This window comes from Podarcis tiliguerta, assembly GCF_965153285.1.
Source record: "Podarcis tiliguerta genome assembly, chromosome: 5".
NCBI classification, from domain to species: Eukaryota; Metazoa; Chordata; class Lepidosauria; order Squamata; family Lacertidae; genus Podarcis; species Podarcis tiliguerta.
The window spans coordinates 12447635-12468621 of record NC_139538.1 but is presented as its reverse complement, the minus strand read 5'-3'; the positions used below and the strand labels follow the sequence as shown (position 1 = coordinate 12468621).

At 43.8% G+C, this 20987-nt stretch overlaps 1 protein-coding gene across 8 annotated transcripts in view; it reads left to right on the top strand.

Annotated features, from left to right (window-relative positions):
• Positions 1 to 20987, top strand: part of NAALADL2 (N-acetylated alpha-linked acidic dipeptidase like 2) — an 803264-nt gene that overhangs the window by 606645 nt on the left and 175632 nt on the right. For 6 of the 8 annotated variants that reach the window (XM_083442080.1, XM_083442081.1, XM_083442082.1 and 3 more), the window contains 3 exons: positions 5564 to 5659; positions 8219 to 8424; positions 13972 to 14100. In XM_083442080.1, the coding sequence (XP_083298206.1) occupies positions 5564 to 5659; positions 8219 to 8424; positions 13972 to 14100 (431 nt within the window). The remainder of the gene's footprint in view (positions 1 to 5563; positions 5660 to 8218; positions 8425 to 13971; positions 14101 to 20987) is intronic. The other 2 variants (XM_083442084.1, XM_083442079.1) reach the window with 1 other exon arrangement.

Genomic DNA, 20987 nt, shown 5'->3' with positions numbered 1-20987 from the left:
GTACCACTGTAGTTATTCCCAAAAGAAATCCCCACTGTTAAAAAGCAAATGAAATGGATACACTTTTAACTTATTAAATTGGAAAATTTAATACATAAATAAAAAAAATATTTATGCATCTATCTATCTTTATGAGAGAAGGAGGCTCCCAGTGATGTACTGGGGAGAATTCCGGATTTGCAAGGATGTTAATTCATATCCTTGCTCAGTCATAAAGTTCCCTAAACTACACACTGGAAGAGATGCAATGATAAATGGCTTATGCAACGGAAATTCACTCACACAATGAGACTTCTGGTTTATCAGCTACCTGCATGCCCCTCCATCTGCTCCAGATGGTCCCCCAATCTTCTTCCTGAGCATATTTTGGGGGCATATGGTAGCTTCTGGGGAGAGTAGAACCCCCACTGCATGAGAAGACACCCAGTCAAGCTATAGTGAATCTCACCAAATCATGGAGTCTTGCACTGTGGATGCTTGTCTGTTTATCACCTGTAAACGGCTCCTCGGTTTGAGGTAGTCCTGAGCATCATTTGGTCTTGTGGGACTCCTCCCCTGTCAGTGGGCCCCAGCTGTGGGTTCTCTGGCTGTGGTGGCACTGGGCAGGCAGATCTTATGACACATTTAATTTCCAACCATGTTCCACAGCACTAGAAAATTAGCTATTATTATTATTATTATTATTATTATTATTATTATTATTATTATTAATGCAGGCTACAGCCTGCACTGCCCCACCCCACACAAACCCACAGTAAGAGACCACATTTATAGGAGCAACTACATGATAAAATGTTCGCATGAGACAGCCCCATGGTTTGGAACAATTTGAACCATACAATACAATACGATAATCTTTATTGCCATTGTCCCATAAAGAACAACAAAATTGAAAATCTACATCAGACATTCAGAAACCAACAAGCCTGCTATCCCAGCCTGGTTAGCCCCCTAAAAACTCTGATATCCCATAACTGAATACAATATACTCCCATAGAGACTACCTTACACTGTGTTTAAAACCAGAATTGCATTTGAATAGAAACTGCTTGTCAGGCGGCTAGTCCTAGTCTTTATAACCCTGTACCTTCTTCCAGAAGGCAGAAGCTGAAAGAGATCATTTCCGGGGTGTGCACTACCCTGCACTATCTCTGCAGCTTTCTTATGGCACCTGGAAGCATAGATTTGATCCAACGTGGGAAGAGTGCACCCAGTTATTCTCTCCGCAGTCTTTACAACCCTGAACAACATATATAGGCACATAAAGGACATGCCACATCAGCAGGAAACCTAATGGTTCTGAGTGTCCATTCCCATTAGCTGAGCAAATGTCAATAATCAGGGATGATGGGAGTTGTAGTCCAACATTTGGAGACCCACCTCTGACATGATACATTTCCTACACAATTTGGGCCCTCAGTGCTATCCATGTGTGGCCACAGATATGCACTGTGTACAACAGTGACAAAGGAACATGAGGCCACATGCGTTCGTTATGCATCGGCTAATGGTTTTCGAAGTAAAAAGGGCTCAGGAAGATGGGGCCAAACTGGAACTGTTAATGATAAGAGTAATCCCTTTCTGTTCTTTTAGTCGTGAAGTAGCTTTATGGCTTAGATAAAGTTTAGAGAATATTTCAAGCCTGTCACTTTCCAGAGCATAAAGTAGAAAGAGATAAAGTTGTCAAGACCTTTAAAGTCTTTCATCGGACGTCTAACAGTGGAAAGTGAGATTTGTTGTCAGAACTGTTTAAGGGAAATTAAATTTTACTCCTTTTCCATACTCCATTGAGAGCTCTTTGAGCCTTTTGTTAGGCGCACTAAGCCTTTAAACCAAGCAATGTTACTGTACAATGTGCCCATTCATTTTATTATCTGATTCCAGAACATACCGCTTGCTGGTGGAGAACATTCTCTTTCATTACTACCCATTTAAGGATGAAATGACCATTGAAGAAGGCATGGTGTGGCCACCAAAAATGGATTCTATTTTCCCTCTTCTTCTGTAACTGTTGCCGCAATAGGGACAGGGGAGAAATTTGAGGAATTCAGTTTCAAAAGTGGATTCATCTCATCTACACATCCCACCCAATCTGTGGATTGGAGATGGATGCAAAAAAAATTGTTCTTCTTACAGAAAGCTACTACCTCGTGCAGCTAGTCAATCGACGGATTTTCAGTGCTTGCAAAGCTCTGTGTGCAGCTCTCTGCAAGCCATGGCATTGTCTGATTGCAAAGAGTTGTGCACCCAGCTATGATATGGGGTAAGGCTGCAACCTCGCTTTTGGCCCAGCCACATTTTTACCTGACCCAGGTGCAGAGCAGATAGGTCTGGCCTGACCACAAAGGCTTTCAAAGCCACATGAGTAATCCTGGTGGGTCTACTTAGCTAAATCATCTTGCTGTCCCTGTTTAAAATGCAGCTGATATTACCATACCATGATTGTATGGGGGGGATCACTGCCCCTTAGATCCATGGGGAGCAGCCATTCTCCTCCCCCCTCCCTGCAAAAACATCTGGACAGTAATAGTGCAACATCAGTTCTCATCACTCTCAGGGGGAATTGCACGCACTAGGGAAATTGTTTGCAAAGTTTGTGAACCAGGCAAAATTCCATTGAAAATATATATATTAGGGTAAATGTTGCTGATGAATTTTGATATTTTTTCCTTTAAAAAATTGAATATTGATATGGAAATGTTCAGAGCTTCACTTAAACAAGACCCTTGTTCCCCTGACAGAACTACTCTTAATGGGTTAACCATTAACTCTAACTGTTAGAGTCTACCATTTATCTGACAAAAACAGGGACGTCCTATTCAACAATAACAATTTTATTATTTATACTCCACCCATCTGACTGGGTTGCCCCAGCTACTTTGGCGGCTTCCAACCTATATAAAAACATAATTAAAAAATTCCCTATAGAGGGCTGCCTTTAGATGTCTTCTAAAGTTTGCATAGTTACTTCTCTCTTTGGCTCGGGGGTTGCTTAACTCCATACCCTCCAACATTTCTTTGATGAAAATAGGGACATCCTTAGGAATCGAATCAGAAACCGGGACAGCTTCTGTAAATCCAGGAAAATAGGGAGACTTGGAGGCTCTGTCAATCTGAAGTGTAGCTCTGTGAGGGAAAGAGGGCCCTCCTAACAACTCTCAGCATCCTTAGCAAACTATGGTTTTCAGGATTGTTTGAGTCAAACCATGACTGCTCAAAGTTGTACAATGCTGCTTTGAATGTATAGTGAAGTTGGGAGCATATACTGTGCTTGTACCGTTTTTAATGGTTTTATATAGCTGCACACTACCCTGGTGTTTTGTAAGAGGGCGGTATATTTTATAAATAAAAATAAATAAATACACAGCCGGGCACACAGACAAATCTGGACCACAAGATTGATGATCTTTGTCTGACCCCATCCAAACCCCAGGCTTGGTGGGGTGAATCTGTGTGCATTGTGAATTTACGCACAGGCGAAATCCCCACTCACGTTATCGGCATTAATGCTCAGAACTTCAGTATCGTAGCTTGTGTTGTATTATTATTTTGCTGAAGGTGGGGGGAGGAAAAGTCTATTTGCTATTGCTCCCCTTTCAGCCCGTAATGAGGTCATTTGTTTTCTCAGCCCGAGAGGTAAAAGAAGAAAAAAAAAGATATTAGTTTTAATTAATTTTTAAAACAAACTCATTAGTCAAATGCTGGGAACATGAACTTGAAAGCCCTTTTGACAAAGACAGAGGGACAGGTTATTTTCCTTGTTGCAATATTCTCTCAGTGGAAACATTTCTGTGTGCTTCTGGAATGAGACCAGAAAATGAGCTGACTGGGGTTGGCTGAGGAGGAACGGCCAGCGAAATAATTGCCTCTGATTCTTCCCACATCTTCTCATTGGTTCCATGACTTTTGATACATACACCATCCTACATTCCAATTCCCATTCTCTTCTCTCGACTGCCAAGCTGGCGACAGCGATGTTCGAAAAGGGAGGTATTACCAGACTGGGGTAGCTCTGAGGTTTGCAGAGAAACATTAAATTTGGGAGTTTTAGAGTAGCAGGGGGCTTGTTGCAGAAAAGCTTCTGTGTCTCACCTCAAGGAAGACAGAGATGACTATAAAGTGTAATATGGAACTTTACTTAACACCATCAGTTAATACTGGTTAAAGCAGGAGGGGAAAGAGAAACTACATTTATAATTCAAGAAGTAATCCCCCTCCCAGAAACCCCATTGTGGCTCTGTTCTTCCTCTTAGTAAAGTATTAATTAAACATTGCTGCTTGTTTGAACAGAATGAAGAAGGGGGAACCCAGAAGAGTCCAGCGCAGACTGAGCATGCTCAGTATCCATGGGGCATTGACTAACTCAGGCTTCCTCAAACTCGGCCCTCCAGATGTTTTGAGACTACAATTCCATCGCCCCTGACAACTGGTGCTGCTAGCTAGGGATCATGGGAGTTGTAGGCCAAAAGCATCTAGAGGGCTTAGTTTGAGGAAGCCTGGACTAACTGTTGAGGCAGCAGGGAGGGAAAACTGGGTTGGCTGGAAAGAAGAGACATATAAATATAAAAGGTCTTGAGATAACCTCATTCTATGGGTAGGCCGCTTCCTGGATCATACTGGGTGTGGCGGAGCCGCTATGCTATCTTCCTAGCTGGTGGGTCACTGCTAGTTACCAGGAGGAAGTGAGGAAGTCAGCATGGCATGGCGCAAATACATTGGCAGGAGCCCCAGATTGGCTGTGCTGGCATGTTTGCCTTGCCCTGATCCCCCTATTTCCTCAATATTTACTCTCTCCCTCCCAGTAAACAACATCAAGCCAGCCACAAGGAAGTGAGTGTAGCAGCTCTACCGCATGTGACAAGATGGTTTTGCAGAACAGGCCATAGAAAACAGCGTGGAAATCCGAGATTTTAATATACAGTGGTACCTCTGGTTACATACTTAATTCGTTCCGGAGGGCCGTTCTTAACCTGAAACTGTTCTTCACCTGAAGCACCACTTTAGCTAATGGGGCCTCCTGCTGCCGCGCCGCTGCCGCGTGATTTCTGTTCTCGTCCTAAAGCAAAGTTCTTAACCCAAGGTACTATTTCTGGGTTAGTGGAGTCTGTAACCTGAAGCATATGTAGCCTGAAGCGTATGTAACCCGAGGTACCACTGTACCTGGATTGGGCAGCAGGGTGTTCAACACAATGATAACAACAAAAAACCAAAACCAAAAACTGCAGAGCCTAATGAACATACATAGTGGACCCAGAATGCTGATTGACTGGGGAACAGATGGGAGTGGCTGGGACCCTGAAAAGAAGCACTTCACACTGCAACATTTTGTTGCAGGCGTTCCTTTTCTCCTTCTCATATTTCTCATAATCAGACTGTGGGTGCTGTTGCTTATGTAGCCAAAACGGAACCACTTAAGCAAAGGTTTTTCTAAGTGTTTTGTGGCTGGATGACACCCAGAGTGGCACTGGGGAAGCCCAGCCAGATGGGTGGGGTATAAATATATTATTATTATTATTATTATTATTATTATTATTATCTCAAACATATGTTCTTTCTCTCTTAGCAGAAAGAAGAACCGTGACACTGGAAGTTCAAACACAACCAACATACAAAACAATGTCCAACGTCGTTGCATACTTAAAAGGAGCCACAATTCCTGGTACGTATATCTTTAGTCCGCCACCTGGAGTGGTTGAAAATAAGAAGGCAGTTGGGTGGGGAATGAATGGGGGCAGACTGAGCTTGACAGTGCAGGGCCTCCTTGGTCTAGAAATCACTGAGTGCTGCATGTTATCTAAATTTCATTACTTTAATTTTCATCTTCTTAAAAATAGGATTTTATTAAAGCTTTTCCATAATACAATAAAGTAAAAAAATAAAACAATCTAAATAAAAACAAAAACAAAGAGAAAAGAAAACACCACAGAAAAACGAAAAAAGAAAAGAAAAGAAAAAAATGGGAAGAAAAGTAAAAAGGACTTCCCATTTTCCCTCCGTCAGTTACATAAAAGAAATTATTCTAAATAATCGCTATAAAATGACTCCCAGTGGATCTACTGTATGTAAGGCAATATTTTTCCAACCTCCTGACCCAAATAGGTTAATTCATTTTCCTTCTTACACTAGAAGTCCAAAATGGGATCTCTAATTATTATTATTATTAATAAATGCCAGTGATATTTTTTCCCTATATTCAAACACATCAACTTTGTCCCCAACCATTCCTTCATATTGAACAATAATAAGTCTTTCCATTTTGGTTCCATCTTTTATTTCAGATTGGTGTATTTCAGGCAGCTCTCAGCTAAGTTTTATACTCAGAGCAGAGCCACTGAAATTAATAGACCTAACTTAGTCACGTTCATTGATTTTGACAGGTCCACTCTGACTAAAACTTAGCTGAATGCCACCCAAATTCTTGTTCTGTACTGTTCTCTTGCGGCCTAGACATTATGGGGGGAAATATGGACACTTACACTCTGTTAGTTTCATATATTATATAAAGCAACAACAACAACAAAATCCTCTGAACCTCAGTCTATTGATTCTTGCACTAGTTAAAGCTCATTGCAGATTGTGTCTAAAATTCTTCTACAGTGTTATTGCAGTGAGGAAAACTACCAGGGAAATTTGTCAATCAGACTGTGTGTGCCCAATTAAAAAACTGTTCATAAGTAGTAATCGCAGGGGGGTAAAAACCCTGAGGAATATGTAATTTCATAGACAATTTAATGTACAGACAATTTGCTATACAGACTTCCCCAGCACACGCCAACATGTTGCCAGCAGGGATGTGTGAGTAACTTCAGATAAGAATAAAAATAAGAATACCCTTTAACTTTTCTTTATTTAAGAAAGGGGCTTTTTATGCTAAACTGTTGTTAGACTAGAATCATCATGACAGACATAAATATTATGTTTCCAAGCAAATGTACCAGAACAATTTGAGGCTGGGCAGGGGCTTTTAAAGTCGTTCCTTTTTGATGTGCTTTAAAGCTACGGTTGCCACCTACAGTCTCTTGAAGTGAAATCTGGAGGCAGCTTGACATTACCTGCTGAGGTGACAAGTCTGAGGGATTTTTAAAGGGTTTTGACAAGACTAATGAATTTTACCAGGCTGTAGCTCTATAGGCAGTGGCAGGCGGTAAGCTCTGAATTTTCAGCGGTGCCCTGTGTGATGCTAACATACAGCGCCCCCGCTGCTCATGCTCTGCTCTGACGACATCTGGGGGCCAAAGATTCTCCAAATAAGCGCTCTTCTTATGTCACCTCAGTGCCTTTAGAGCAGGCATCCCCAACCCTCAACCCTCCAGATGTTTTGGACTACAATTCCCATCATCCCTGACCACTGGTCCTGCTAGCTAGGGATCATGGGCGATGTAGGCCAAAACATCTGGAGGGCCGCAGATTGGGGATGCCTGCTTTAGAGCAAAGAAGGCAACAGCCCAGAGTGTCACATAGAGTTCAGATATGCCCATTTTGGTTTACTCCCTGAGGCACAGCCATGAATTTAAGTGTAATCGCTTACTCCAGTTTTACCAGTTTCAGTTGTTTCTGAAACCTGCTCAGTCTTCAGTGACGACAGATAAGTTTTGAAGATGAGGCACTCAGAAGAGTTCTGTACCGTGAGCTACAACTTTACAGGGAACCAGGCAGAGGGCCTTCTCAGTAGTGGCACCCGCCCTGTGGAATGCCCTCCCACCTGATGTCAAAGAGAACAACTACTACCAGACTTTTAGAAGACATCTGAAGGCAGCCCTGTTTAGGGAAGCTTTTAATGTTTGGTGCATTATTGTATTTTAATGTTTTGTTGAAAGAGTGGCTGGGGAAGCCCAGCCAGATGGGTGGGGTATAAATAATAAATAATAAATTATTATTATTATTATTATTATTATTATTATTATTAGGCTGGCGCAGCAGGCAAATATGTTTGCATCTCTGGTTGGGATCAGGGTACCAAGTAGCCAAAATCTAACTAAGGCTTAACAGGTATAAAGCTTTTGCTTTCTCATGAACAAACATCTTGAAGCCGGCTGATTTCAGTGGTGCACAGCAGATGCGATGCAGCTGGGCAAAAATGGGAAAGTTAATGCTTTCAATGCTGATTTCTCGTGCTGCTTAATTAACAACAACAAAAATTGCTTGGTTTATTGTCTTTCCTCCTCCTCCTCCTCCTCCTCCTCCTCCTCCTCCTCCTCCTTCTTCTCCCCATCCCCAGATAGATATGTAATAGTTGGCAGCCACCACAGCACGTTAGGTGCCTACAGTAGGCAGCAGTGGGCTCATGGAACTGCCGTGATGACTGCATTCATCCAGGCCTTGATGAGGAAAGTGAAGAAAGGATGGAGACCTGACCGGACCATCATTTTCTGTTCATGGGGAGAAACTGTGTTTGGCAAGATCGGCTCCTATGAGTGGGCAGAGGTAAGAAAATGCTGCCTTTTACCAATGTCCTTAACCCAAGGGAAGCTGGGATTGCCAGAAGGATCAGCACCTTTGGACACTAGCATTGTAAGGAGCTACAGTGGTACCTCTGATTACGAACTTAATTCGTTCCGGAGGTCTGTTCTTAACTTGAAACTGTTCTTAACCTGAGGTACCACTTTAGCTAGTGGTGCCTCCCACTGCTGCTGCGCCGCAGGCATGCGATTTCTGTTCTCATCCTGAGGTAATGTTTTTAACCTGAGGTACGACTTCCGGGTTAGCTGAATCTGTAACCCAAAGTGTTTGCAACCCGAGGTGTTTGTAACCCGAGGTACCACTACACCATAGCTGTCAACTTACAGATTTGAAAAGAAGGGACCAGCAGCCTTGAAAATAAGGGATCAGCAGCCAAAATAAGGGATTTTCCCAGCACAGGTATGTTCGACTTCTGAGCCCCTCCAAGCCAAAGGCAGAAAGCCCAGCCAGCAGCCAAACGAAGCCTCAAGCGGTGGTTCCCACAGCGCAGCAACCTGGCAAAGGGGATGCAGCACGGAAAACCACCGTCACCTCTCTGCTGGGAAGCGCTGAGCATTGGCGAGTCCCCAGGCAACACAGCCGATTTGATCGGCACAAGGCATGCAAGCTCCACCCCCCCAGTCGTTCTTAGACTCCTTATTGGGTGAGCAACGCAGCCAAGCAACACAGTTGGAGCCTCCCTCCTCCCTGGCCGGCAGGGAGGGAGGGAGGGAGAGGAGCTGCTTCCTTTGAAACCCGGGAAATTTAAGGGGCATCATCAATAAGGGACAGCAGCAGGACACAGTGCTGGGATAAGGGACTTTCCCGCCAAATAAGGGACGGTTGACAGCTATGCTCTATACTGGTACCCTCATTAGGAAGCATAGAGTTGAAAGGAACTATGAGGGTGCAATGCAGGAATCTTTTGTCCAACATGGGGTGCATTTCTGTGAGGGCTTTAAATGGAAATTAATGGGGAGAACAACTTAAAACTGGAAAAATTAGAATCTGAAAGAAACTCAAAGGTTTAAAGATGTGTCATGGGTTCGAAACCCACATTGGACAAAAGATTCCTGCGTTGGAGGGGGTTGGACTAGATGACCCTTTTCTTCCAACTCTTGCGTCTTATTATTCAAAGCAGCTAGGCCCCTTGGGAGTGTCTGTTGACTGAAATGTTTGCAAGGTTTCCGGCATGCCTACCAAAGAGCTTTATTGACTAAAATGAAGATGATCTCATTTTTTAAAAAATGCATTACAGACTCATATTTTTTCGGTGGTGACTGATGAGTCAGCAGCAAGGTAAACAAGGTGAATGAGACGCCTAAAAATAGTAGAAGGGAACCGAGCACTGCCTGCGATTAGTTCACACCAATGCAAGCAATTAATCACAAGTGCTTTTCAGAGTTCCCCCCGCAATTTGTAGACAATTAAAGTGTTCCTCCGTGGCAAACAAAAGCTAAGCAGAGTCAACTGAATGGTGAGCCTACCAGATGAAAATAATTTTCTAGAGGTATGTCAGAATCCATTGAGGGCACAAGAAGTGTTAATGAGACAATCTGGTAGAAGTCCCTACCTTTCTCAGTCAATCAGCGACGTGGAGGAAACTGGGTAAATAAGCAGTAAGGACAATCTAGGTGGGTGGTTAATTGGTACATGCCTGTCTGTCAGATCAGACAACAAAGCAAGGCAGAAGGAAAAGATGGATGGGAAAATGTTAAAACTTAGGATAAACACATACTAGCAAATCAGAGCACTTGAATAAGATGGATCAGGTACATGTTTTACCTGGCCTGTGGTGATCCTCTGTATCCAAAACAATGAAGAATATGAAACTGGAATAGCTATTATCATATTATTATTATTTTGAATTGTTGCATTATCAGTTTGATTCAACTGCGGTGAATTACGGTGCTTCAGTTTATGATTCCCAATTTACCATTCCCAGCTATTTAAAATCAAACAGCACACCAAGGTAAACAGTTGCTCTCAGACTTCTGCTTTCTATTTGCAGCATGCGTAAGTGTATTTAATAATGTTGCGACGTGCCCTCCTTGAGCTACAGCATGCTGATTGACTTAAATAAAGGATGTGTGTCTCTCCCTTTAACACACACACAATACAAATGTGAAGGGGGCTTCAGCAGCACTGCCTTCCCCCCCTGCTGCTGAGTGAAGTGTCAACAATGCTGTTATCTCTACGGATTACCATGAATGGGTCCAAGGGAAGTGGGAAGTGAAGTCCTAGGAAGCTCATTTGGGAGGAAGAGATCTGCACAGTGATCACATGGGGCCCTTTCACATGAACACCAGATTTGCAGCAGGTGAGAGGAATGTCTAACACCCATGTCATCAAGGGGGGGCGGCGGCGGCAGCACTTCATGCCCCACCCTACCTCAGTGAGCTTTATCAATGTGCCCAAAGCCTGTGGCCATATCATCAAATGGGCTTCAAGGGTTATAGCATCTGATAGTCATAGTTGTGTCTAGCTCATCTTTGAATGTGTTGAGGCGGGAGCTCTAGTCGGGTGTTCATAAAGAAGAAATCAGCACACAATGAGGGGAGAGCTTGCTGGAGTGTAAAAGCTCTGCCCCCTCTCATCTGAAAAGGGGAAAACAGGAAGGAATGTGCTGGTTTCACCTTCTGTACCAAGCCACATTGCTCTCTGTGGTTTCTAGGGTGACTGTGTGTTGAAGAGAATCCTCCTATACAGGGCAAGTGCCACTGCCTAGAAGGCCCTCTGCCTGGTTCCCTGTAACCTCACTTCTCGCAGTGAGGAAACTGCCAGAAGGCCCTCGGTGCTGGACCTCAGTATCTGGGTAGAACGATGGGGGTGGAGACGCTCCTTCAGGTATACTGGACCGAGACTGTTTAGGGCTTTAAAGGTTAGCACCAACACTTTGAATTGTTCTCGGAAACGTACTGGGAGCCTATGTAGGTCTTTCAGGACCAGTGCTATATGGTCTTGGTGGCTACGCCCCGTCGCTAGTCTAGCTGCCACAGTCTGAGTTAGTTGTAGTTTCTGAGTCACTTCAAAGTATCTCCGTGTAGAGCGCATTGCAGTAGTCCAAGCGGGAGAGAACCAGAGCATGCACCACTCTGGCGAGACAGTCTGCGGGTAGGTAGGGTCTCAGCCTGCGTATCAGGTGGAGCTGATAAACAGCTGCCCTGGACACAGAATTGACCTGCACCTCCATGGACAGCTGTGGGTCCAAAATGACACCCAGGCTGTGCACCTGGTCCTTCAGGGGCACAGTTACCCCATTCAGGACCAGAGAGTACTCCACCCCCACCCACCCCCTGTCCCTCTAAAACCATACTTCTGTCTTGTCAGGATTCAACCTCAATCTGTTATTCACCATCCAACCTCCAACCACCTCCTGGTGCTCACACAGGGCATTCATTGCCTTCACTGTTTCTGATTTAAAAGAGAGGTAGAGGGGGTGGCAGTAAGATGCTTGTGCATACTCTCTCCCTCCACCCAACATTGCAAGTGGCTGCAGCATAGGTGGAAATGGGTCATTGAGGCCCCTTACATCAGCTGGGCGAAGCTAGACTAGATACCTCCCCTTTTCTTTGGGCTGCTTTCATCCCAGAGGTCAACGAGGCTTCCTTTCAAATTGTCATTTGTTCCCGAATTAGCATTAAAGAATGGGTATTCCTGGGGAAAGCAGTGAGGCAAAAAAGTGGGGGAAAGCACACAGACACAGAGGTTTGAAGTGTGAATCTGTGCCTAGAAAGTGTGGTGCAAAAAGTGTGGATACCTCCCACCCCCCATGCTGGTGATCATTAGAAGAAAAATGCCTGTCTTGCTTTGACTTGGATGCCTTTACAAGAGATTTAGCCCAATTCGTGGAGTATAAGGCTATCAATGTCTATTAGCCACAAAGTATTAAGATTGAGGGCACAAGGAGAAGGGGACGACAGAGGGCGAGATGGTTGGATGGTGTTCTCAAAGCTACCAACATGAGTTTGACCAAACTGCAGGAGGCAATGGAAGACAGGAGTGCCTGGCGCGCTCTGGTCCATGGGGTCACAAAGAGTTGGACACGACTAAATGACTAAACAACAACAAATTACTTCCACTATTGGAGGCAGCACATTGCTGGGTACTAGCCACTGGGAATCACCAGTAGGGAGAAGGCTGTTGTACTCAGGTCCTCCTGAAAAATAATCTCTCAAAGGACCTGTTGATGGCATTTTACCAGTGTACTGTTGAGAGTGTATTAACATATGGTCTGTGTGTGTGGTTTGGGAGCTGCACAGTCAGGGGAAAAACAATGCTGTCCAGGGTTGTAAAGACTGCGGAGAGAATAATTGGGTGCACTCTTCCCATCTTGGATCAAATCTATGCTTCCAGGTGCCATAAGAAAGCTGCAGAGATAGCGCAGGATAGTGCGCTATCCCGGAAGTGATCTCTTTCAGCTTCTGCCTTCTGGAAGAAGGTACAGGGTTATAAAGACTAGGACTAGCCACCTGAGAAACACTTTCTATCCAAATGAGATTTTGGTTTTAAATGCAGTGTAAGGTAGTCTCTGGGATGCGGGTGGCGCTGTGGGTTAGAGGGAAGAGGGTGGAAAAGCAAATTTAGGCCTGGCTCTTCTCAGGTGCTTTATGAAGTCAGCAGCTGCTGTAAAACTGTAATGGAGAGATTTGACAGGGGATGCCACCGTAACCAAGTTGAAGTGTGCTGAAATTATTGCTAAATGGAAAGGGGTGTGATTTGCTTGGGATCATGTATAAGCAATGCGTGGAAATTAAAAAAAAAAAAAAGCCTATTCCTTGCAACGGAGTGATGTTTTTAGAATGAGCTGTGGGAGGTGGGGGGGCGAAGTACCGAAAGGGCCCCTTGTAACTGACTGGAAGCAAAATTTGTTTAGTTCCACTTCAAATCATCTTTACATCAGACATAATTGTGTTCCACCCCTTCTGCTTGGCGTAAAGAGCCTCTTCATAGAACAAGCGGCTCATTACTGGGAAGGCAAATGGGAAATAATTGAAATGTGGCTCATGCAGATCCCTTTGCCTTAAAAAAAAACATAATAAAGTGACAACACTGGAGAAAGGATGCAATTCAAATCTAAAATAATGGTTGCCTGGTCTGAAACATCAAGTGCATTGAGAGGGTGTCATTGATTGCATTTGAAGTTTGGTGTCTTGTCAGAGGCAAGTTTAAGATTTTTCCCCCTTCTTAAATAAAACAACTTCCTGTTATTTTGCAGTATGTAATGTTTTCATTCTCAGCTTTAGAACTGTAGAGATTCTTAATTCCTTCAGGCCCTGTTTTTCATTTTGTTTCAGACGATGTGAGAAAAGGAACCTTGCTAGAGAGAAATTAAACAAAGGCATTCTTTGAAGTTCCTAAAATGATATTATAGAGGGTGGGGGAAATGAGTTAATTATTACTTAGGGAATTGGAGTGGGTAGTAAAACACAACACACACACACACACCCTTTTCTTCCCTTTGCAAGGGACTAAATGAATATTGTACATCTTAAATGTGATCCTCCTATTCAGTATGATCCCTTGTTTCAGGATCTCAAGGAAGTTCTCCAGAGGAACGCTGTGGCGTATGTGAGTCTCCACGATCCAGTAAGGGGCAAGGCAGTTTTGCATACCATCGCATCTCCTTCTCTTCAGCAACTGGCAACTGAGGTTAGAAAGGTGAGAACCTTATTCAATTCCTTGTGATGTTTAAATCAGGGATAAAGCGAAAATTCATATTTGAAATTTGCAAATATCATGACGGTGCGCAATAAAAACCATTGCAATATCATATAATCATAAAATACAGAATGCCCAACATGGAATCAAATCCATCCTCTTAAACACACATGGCAATAGGCAATGATATGTCAGAATTGTGGGCGCCTGTCTCGTTTCAACGGCAGCAGTGTCCCAAACTCTATGGAAAAATAACATTAGTAAAGGTAAAGGTACCCCTGCCCGTACGGGCCAGTCTTGACAGACTCTAGGGTTGTGCGCTCATCTCACTCTATAGGCCGGGAGCTAATGCTGTCCGCAGACACTTCCGGGTCACGTGGCCAGCGTGACAAGCTGCATCTGGCGAGCCAGCGCAGCACACGGAACGACATTTACCTTCCCGCTAGTAAGCGGTCCCTATTTATCTACTTGCACCCGGGGGTGCTTTCGAACTGCTAGGTTGGCATGCGCTGGGACCGAGCGACGGGAGCTCACCCCGTCGCAGGGATTCGAACTGCCTACCTTTCGATCGGCAAGTCCTAGGTGCTGAGGCTTTTACCATGTAGAAACTAAATATATGGGAGATAAGTGTAGGAGTCTTCCTCAGATCATCACAGTGATCAGGCATTTTATATTTCAGCATGATATTTTTTTTTCTTCTGGAGGTTTTGGTCTTTGAGAGCTTGAATGATCAAAAGCGCCCAAAGCTACAGAATTCCTGTACATATAAGCATAGATTTGTAGAGAAAGTACCCTAAGGGTAATTGAGTATAACCCCCTGCAATGCAGGAATCTCAGCTAAAGCATCCATGACAGACGGCCAACCCCAACCTCTGCTTTAAAACCTCCAAAGAAGGAGAGTCCACTGCCTTCTGAGGGAATCCGTGTAAAGTCTTATGTCCATGTTGGGTTGCCAGACCTCCGGGTCTGACCTGAAGTCTCCAGGTTTGCCTGGCCTCCTCCAGCTGCTAGGCAGAGGGCTTGGCTATTCAGGTGGGTAAGAGAGCTTTTAATAATACAGTGGTACCTCGGGTTAAGAACTTAATTCGTTCCGGAGGTCCGTTCTTAACCTGAAACAGTTCTTAACCTGAGGTGCCACTTTAGCTAATGGGGTCTCCCGCTGCCACTGTGCCGCCGGAGCACGATTACTGTTCTCATCCTGAAGCAAAGTTCTTAACCCAAGCTTTTATTTCTGGGTTAGCGGAGTCTGTAACCTGAAGCATCTGTAACCTGAAGCATCTGTAACCCAAGGTACCACTGTAAAAATTATTTTAAAATATATATTAAGAAGACCGTGCATGCAGCTTGCAAACTTCAGCCCAGCACAGGAGTGCCAACTTGGCTTTATGATCGTGGGTGCCCAGGGTCATGGATGCCATGCAGCGTGGCACTGGAATTTGTGGGTGCCTGACCTTTCATGGGGAATTTTGTGGGTGCACCCGGGCCCCAGGGAGTTGGCACCTATGGCCCTGCAGTAGCTAGCTGCAAATTATAGCATAGACACTCTGGGGAGGTCTATCTTCCTCTGCTCTGCTCTCCTCTCCTAATTAATTTCCATCTCCAGGGCCTGCCCCTGTGACATCACCAGGGGCCATTCCCAGGTCTCAGATTTGGCTCCTGAACTCTCAGGGACTGGCATGCTCCTGACCTACCAAGTCTATGTGAACGTCATTTTGGAAGGTCAAGGACTACCTAAAAATTTTGGACCACGTGCCATTGTTCTCACAGAGCATCTTTATTGTTTGGGCAGGTTGCCGTTTCTACCCATTAAATGATTGTTGTTACAAAGAGTTAAGTGGGCTGATGCTATATAAATAAATGAGGGAAATGGGAAATCTCCACTCAGCTTGGAATAATGTGCAGAAGCAAATTTCTTGCTCAGACGCGTTACTTTGGGGGGGGGGTGCTGATCTTCAATTCTTTAATTGGTTGCAAGGGATGTTGTTGCTTGGCACATAAACAACACGCAAGCACTCATTTTATTTGCCTGTCATGGGGATTCTGGCTGATATACTGAATTAAAAAGAAGAAGGCTGATTTAAATATTTGGATTATTAAGCCAAAGAGGAATTCAAACAATCTGAGACCTTTGGAAAGTGAGAGTGAACTCTGTTCAGCCATGCTAATTATTGTCCACATTGATGGCAGGAGGATTCTGCCAAGTTACATTTGTGCCTCTGACTGTTTTGTGAGGGAAGTTGCCATTTGCTGGCTGGCTGTGCTAATGAATCACCATTTATTTGGCAGACTGTCACTGGAAACTCAGAGTGGGTTGGTACGGAAATTAAATCTCCCAAATAAGACCATTAATTCATTAGTCTTGAATTTACATTCCGCATGCACAGAAGTTATCCTTGACGGATCAATTAGTTGACATTCCCCAGGGATTGCCTTGTTAGTCTGTTGCAGCGAAAACAAAAAAGAACTTTGTGGCACCTCGAAGGCCAAACAAAAAGATTGTGGTGTAAGATTTTGTGAGCAACTGAAAGAGTGCTGGTCAGCTCCTTCTCTCCCATGCAATGAATGAATGTCTCTCCCACTTATAAAGCCTCACACTTTGTATTGTATACTATCCGGAATCTGTGCAATTTTATGTTTTTGAGATCCGTTCTTTATATTATGGATGTATTTTTGTATTTATTTTTTTTACTATATCTGAGAAGAAGAAATATTTCTCATTTACACTACTTCATAAACATTTGTTGGGAAGCAATTTATAAATGAGGATTTAGGAATGTAAGAAGGTATTGATTTCTGCTCCAAACTATATTCGCCACTTGCTCTGCTGTTTCTTTTCCACTGCAGTTCAGCTTCCAAAAAAGCTATGATATTTGACTCACTGTCTGCTGTGGCAGAGTATTATGTAATCAGTCACACCGTTTTTGCATTGTTATGTTATTCTGCATCATTCATTTCAGTGCAAAGGAAATATAATGCAAATGTGGGGGGGGGGGGTTTCTCATCAATCATGTATTGTTTGTGGACTGAAAACCACCACAACCATGAACAGAAATTATGAATGAACCACAACAATGAATAATGATCACTTCAGAGGCCCCTAGTGCAGGACATTTGAGAGAGATTCCACTTTGCCTTGCGCAAGTTACAAATCTTTCTAAAGCAACCTGCTTCATTTTGGGATGCAAGATTCATTCAGATCCACTGCACATTCATAGTAAAAGGGAATTAGAAGGGGGAGCTAATGTTGTAAAATCATTGTTGGATTATAACCATTGGTTCATGCTGGCTGGGGCTGAAGGAATCATAGAATTGTAGAGTTGGAAGGGACCTACAGGGTCATCTAGTCCAACCCCCTGCATTGCAATGGAAGCTGCAATCCAATGATATTTTGACAGTATCATGTTGGCTACCCCTGATGAAAAAGCTCTCCTAATCAGTTGGGTGCGTATTTCGATAGCACTCAACAAGCCAGCCATGTGCCACATATCCATGCCATCTATTACTAGCACAAAGAGGGGGGAAAGGAAACATTAATACTAGAATGAAGTTTAGGACATGGTTGCCTTGGCAGTGTAACCTATGCATTGCTGAACTTTATTCTCTCAACCTTTATAACATTTTAAAAATTGTTAGGATGATTGGGAGAGGAGCTAAGATTCCGAAGATAGGAGGGAAAAGAGTCTGCATGCGCAGGGATACTGTCGGCATGCAGAGGGCCAAGAGGCCAGCTGACTAGACCCCGCTGGGCCGTTCCCTTCCAGTCATCCCGCTGTGAAGACTATCACCTCCGCGCCGACATAAATCAGCGACCTGGGCTTCTGAGCCAGGGCACACTATCAGCAGATTGAACTGCACACACAGAATAGGCATGAGGCTTGTGGAAGCATACTACGACTACAGATTAATTAATCATAAATCAGGACAAAGAAACATGTCATCTCTCTCTCATGTCATCTCAGAGAGAACAGCTAAAAACAAAAGCTATACACAGCGGAAGTTTGCAGCAAGCTGTGCTGGAATGTAAACAGACATGTGACACGTATCAATCCCATGTTTGTTCCTTAAGGTGGAATGGAAATGTCAACAGATACTACCTGCTCTTCATTATTTTGCTGTGATTCCGTCATTGCAGGGGGTTAGTCTATATGGCCCTTGGAGGACTCTTCCAAATCTGTGATTCTATGATTTGGAAGCCTCTGGGATTGGGATTCCCAAGCATGAGGCGAGGTTTTGTGTTTGCGTTGGCTGCATCCGCTGGGCCCTTGAGTATGTTGCATGCTGAGGGCAGGCAGTCTTTTAAATATCCTTGTCGTCAGGTTTTGAATATCAAAACAATTGCCTTGAATTGAACTCAGAAAGGAAATGCAAACCAGTAAATTACCAGTGTAATATGCAATTAAAAAAGAAAGAAAGAAAAGGTTGCACTTAAGATTCTGGCTGTCAGGTCTCGCACCAGTTTGCAGTTTATAAATTATTTCCAAGAACAGCCTCTTGAATCCAATCTGAATTGTTACCAAAGCATGCATGGCTTATGCCGGACCAGTTGTGTTATTGCATATGTAATAAGAAAGAGAGAGCCGAAAGACTCAGAGCAGTGGCAGCTCCATGTCTCTTATAAAGCCTCGTTACACTTTGGAAGAGGGGGAAGAGTACCCTACGGGACTTTTTGATCAAATCCATTATGCGCAATACAAAAGATTAGCAGTAATAAACAAACAATGTGTTATGACAATATATGTGGCATAAAAAGAAAAAAATCCATTGTAGCTTCATATTAAAGGTTCCCTAACGTGAATTTGGACTATAAAGTCACTGGGTAAATTTATTCTGTAGTCTTCTGCTTAAATCTATAATTGTATAAAGTGTGCATGAAGTGAAATCATTATCTCTACTGTTGATAAAACAGTAATTGTTTCCTCGTTGTTGCTGTTGTTTGTCCTTATCTTGAATGCAGCCTTTGAGTCATTTAGCATTCTGCAAAGCAGAATTCTTGGGCTTCCTCATAAAAGAAGGCATTTGCATCTGTCAATCAAACTTTTTTAATTAACCAGAAGAGCAAACCCAAAATCATAGATCATATTTACAAGATATCTGCCAGTAATCATGTACAATGAGTTATCTCTGCAACTGAAATATCATTGCATCCCGGCGTCCATACAGAAACAAGTCACCAAAGATGAGCATTGAATAAATATGTTAGTCATAGCCTCTCCAGCTGCTGGGTCAGGCTTCCACTCTTGTTATCTCTCTTGGTCTGTTTTTGTGCCCAGCCTGCCAGCATATGGGACACTCACTTTACTAACAGGTAATAGTCCTATATTCCATGAACTTGGAGAAGGGCCCTAGCTTAGTGGTATAACATTTGCTGCATGCAAAAGGTCCCGGTTCAACCTCTGGGATCTCCTCATGTCTGAAACCCCAGAAAACCACTCCTGGCTGGAATCCAGTGCTCACCAACTTTTGGGGGATGGTGAGCACATTTGGAATGGGCACCAGTCACAAAACTGCTGCAGTGGGGACATGACATAACACATGTAATGATCTCTGGCAGGCAATTAAGCTCCAATACAAAATAATGACTCTCTGCAGTTTCATGTACGTGGCTCTGTGGTCTAAACCACTGAGCCTCTTGGGCTTGCCAATCAGAAGGTCAGCAGTTCGAATCCCCGCAACGGGGTGAGCTCCTGTTGCTCAGTCCCAGCTCCTGCCAACCTAGCAGTTCAAAAGCATGACAAAAAGTGCAAGTAGATAAATAGGTACTACCCCGCGGGAAGATAAATGGTGTTTTTGTGTGCTGCTCTGGTTTTGGTGTTCTGTTGTGCCAGAAGCAGCTTAGTCATGCTGGCCACATGACCTGGAAAAACTGTCTGCGGACAAACACCGGCTCCCTCGGCCTGTAAAGGGAGATGAGCGCCGCAACCCCAGAGTCATCTGCGACTGGACTTAACTGTCATAAGTCCTTTACCTTTTACCTTTTTTATTTTACAAAAAGACACATCCCAGCCAGAGCCCAGCATCTTGTCTGCTTGCATTTACCTTTGTTGGTCAATCTGAAGTTTCACCCTTCCCACATCAGGAAGGATGCCAGACTCCCCCCTTTCCCCCCTTGCCTTCTGATTTTTTCTAGATGCCTGGATCAGGGACTGAGAGGCTGATCTCTGCTTATCTGCTGATTGCCTAGCAACTCTCTGGCTGCCTTCCAACTTTTCCTCTCCTTGAGAGCTAATAGAGTCTTCTCTGGGAAGTGGGGGTCAAACTGCCCTTTATCGATTCTGACAGCCATCTGCAGAGTCGAACCCTCATTCATTTAGTTCAGTCTCATCACCTGCACTCTGGGGTGGGGGGGGCACATTCCTGACAACACAAAATGGTTTCCCCATTGAAAAGAGCAGGAAAAGAGTAGGGGTATTATTGGGTTGTTCTTTTTCATTTACATTTTGTGTTTTATAGTTTTATATTATGATTTTATCTTGCAAAACCTACCTGAGACCTGCGGGTATGGGGCGGTATACGATTTTAATAAATGATAATAATAAATAATAAGAGACAGGGCCATAGAATGGCCAGGCATGTCCCCCCCCCTTCAATCCCCCTCTTCATCAATAGAAAAGGGCACCTACATCGGTCACCACCATGTTCACCCACAGAGAGAAGCTCTTTGCACCTCTCTTCCGACCAGAATGGAATGGAAGGTGTCCATTCTAGGTATGCAATGAAACACGACATATTTAAGGGAGTGTTCAATACAGGTATGGATTTTAAGGGAAATACTCAAGAGTAGGAGCTGGTAGGGAGGACGATAATGCAAAACCCCTGTGGATTTTGTGTTTTGAGCTTTTTTTTTAAAAAAAGAAGCATGGAAACGCCTTAATATTCCATATTTCTGG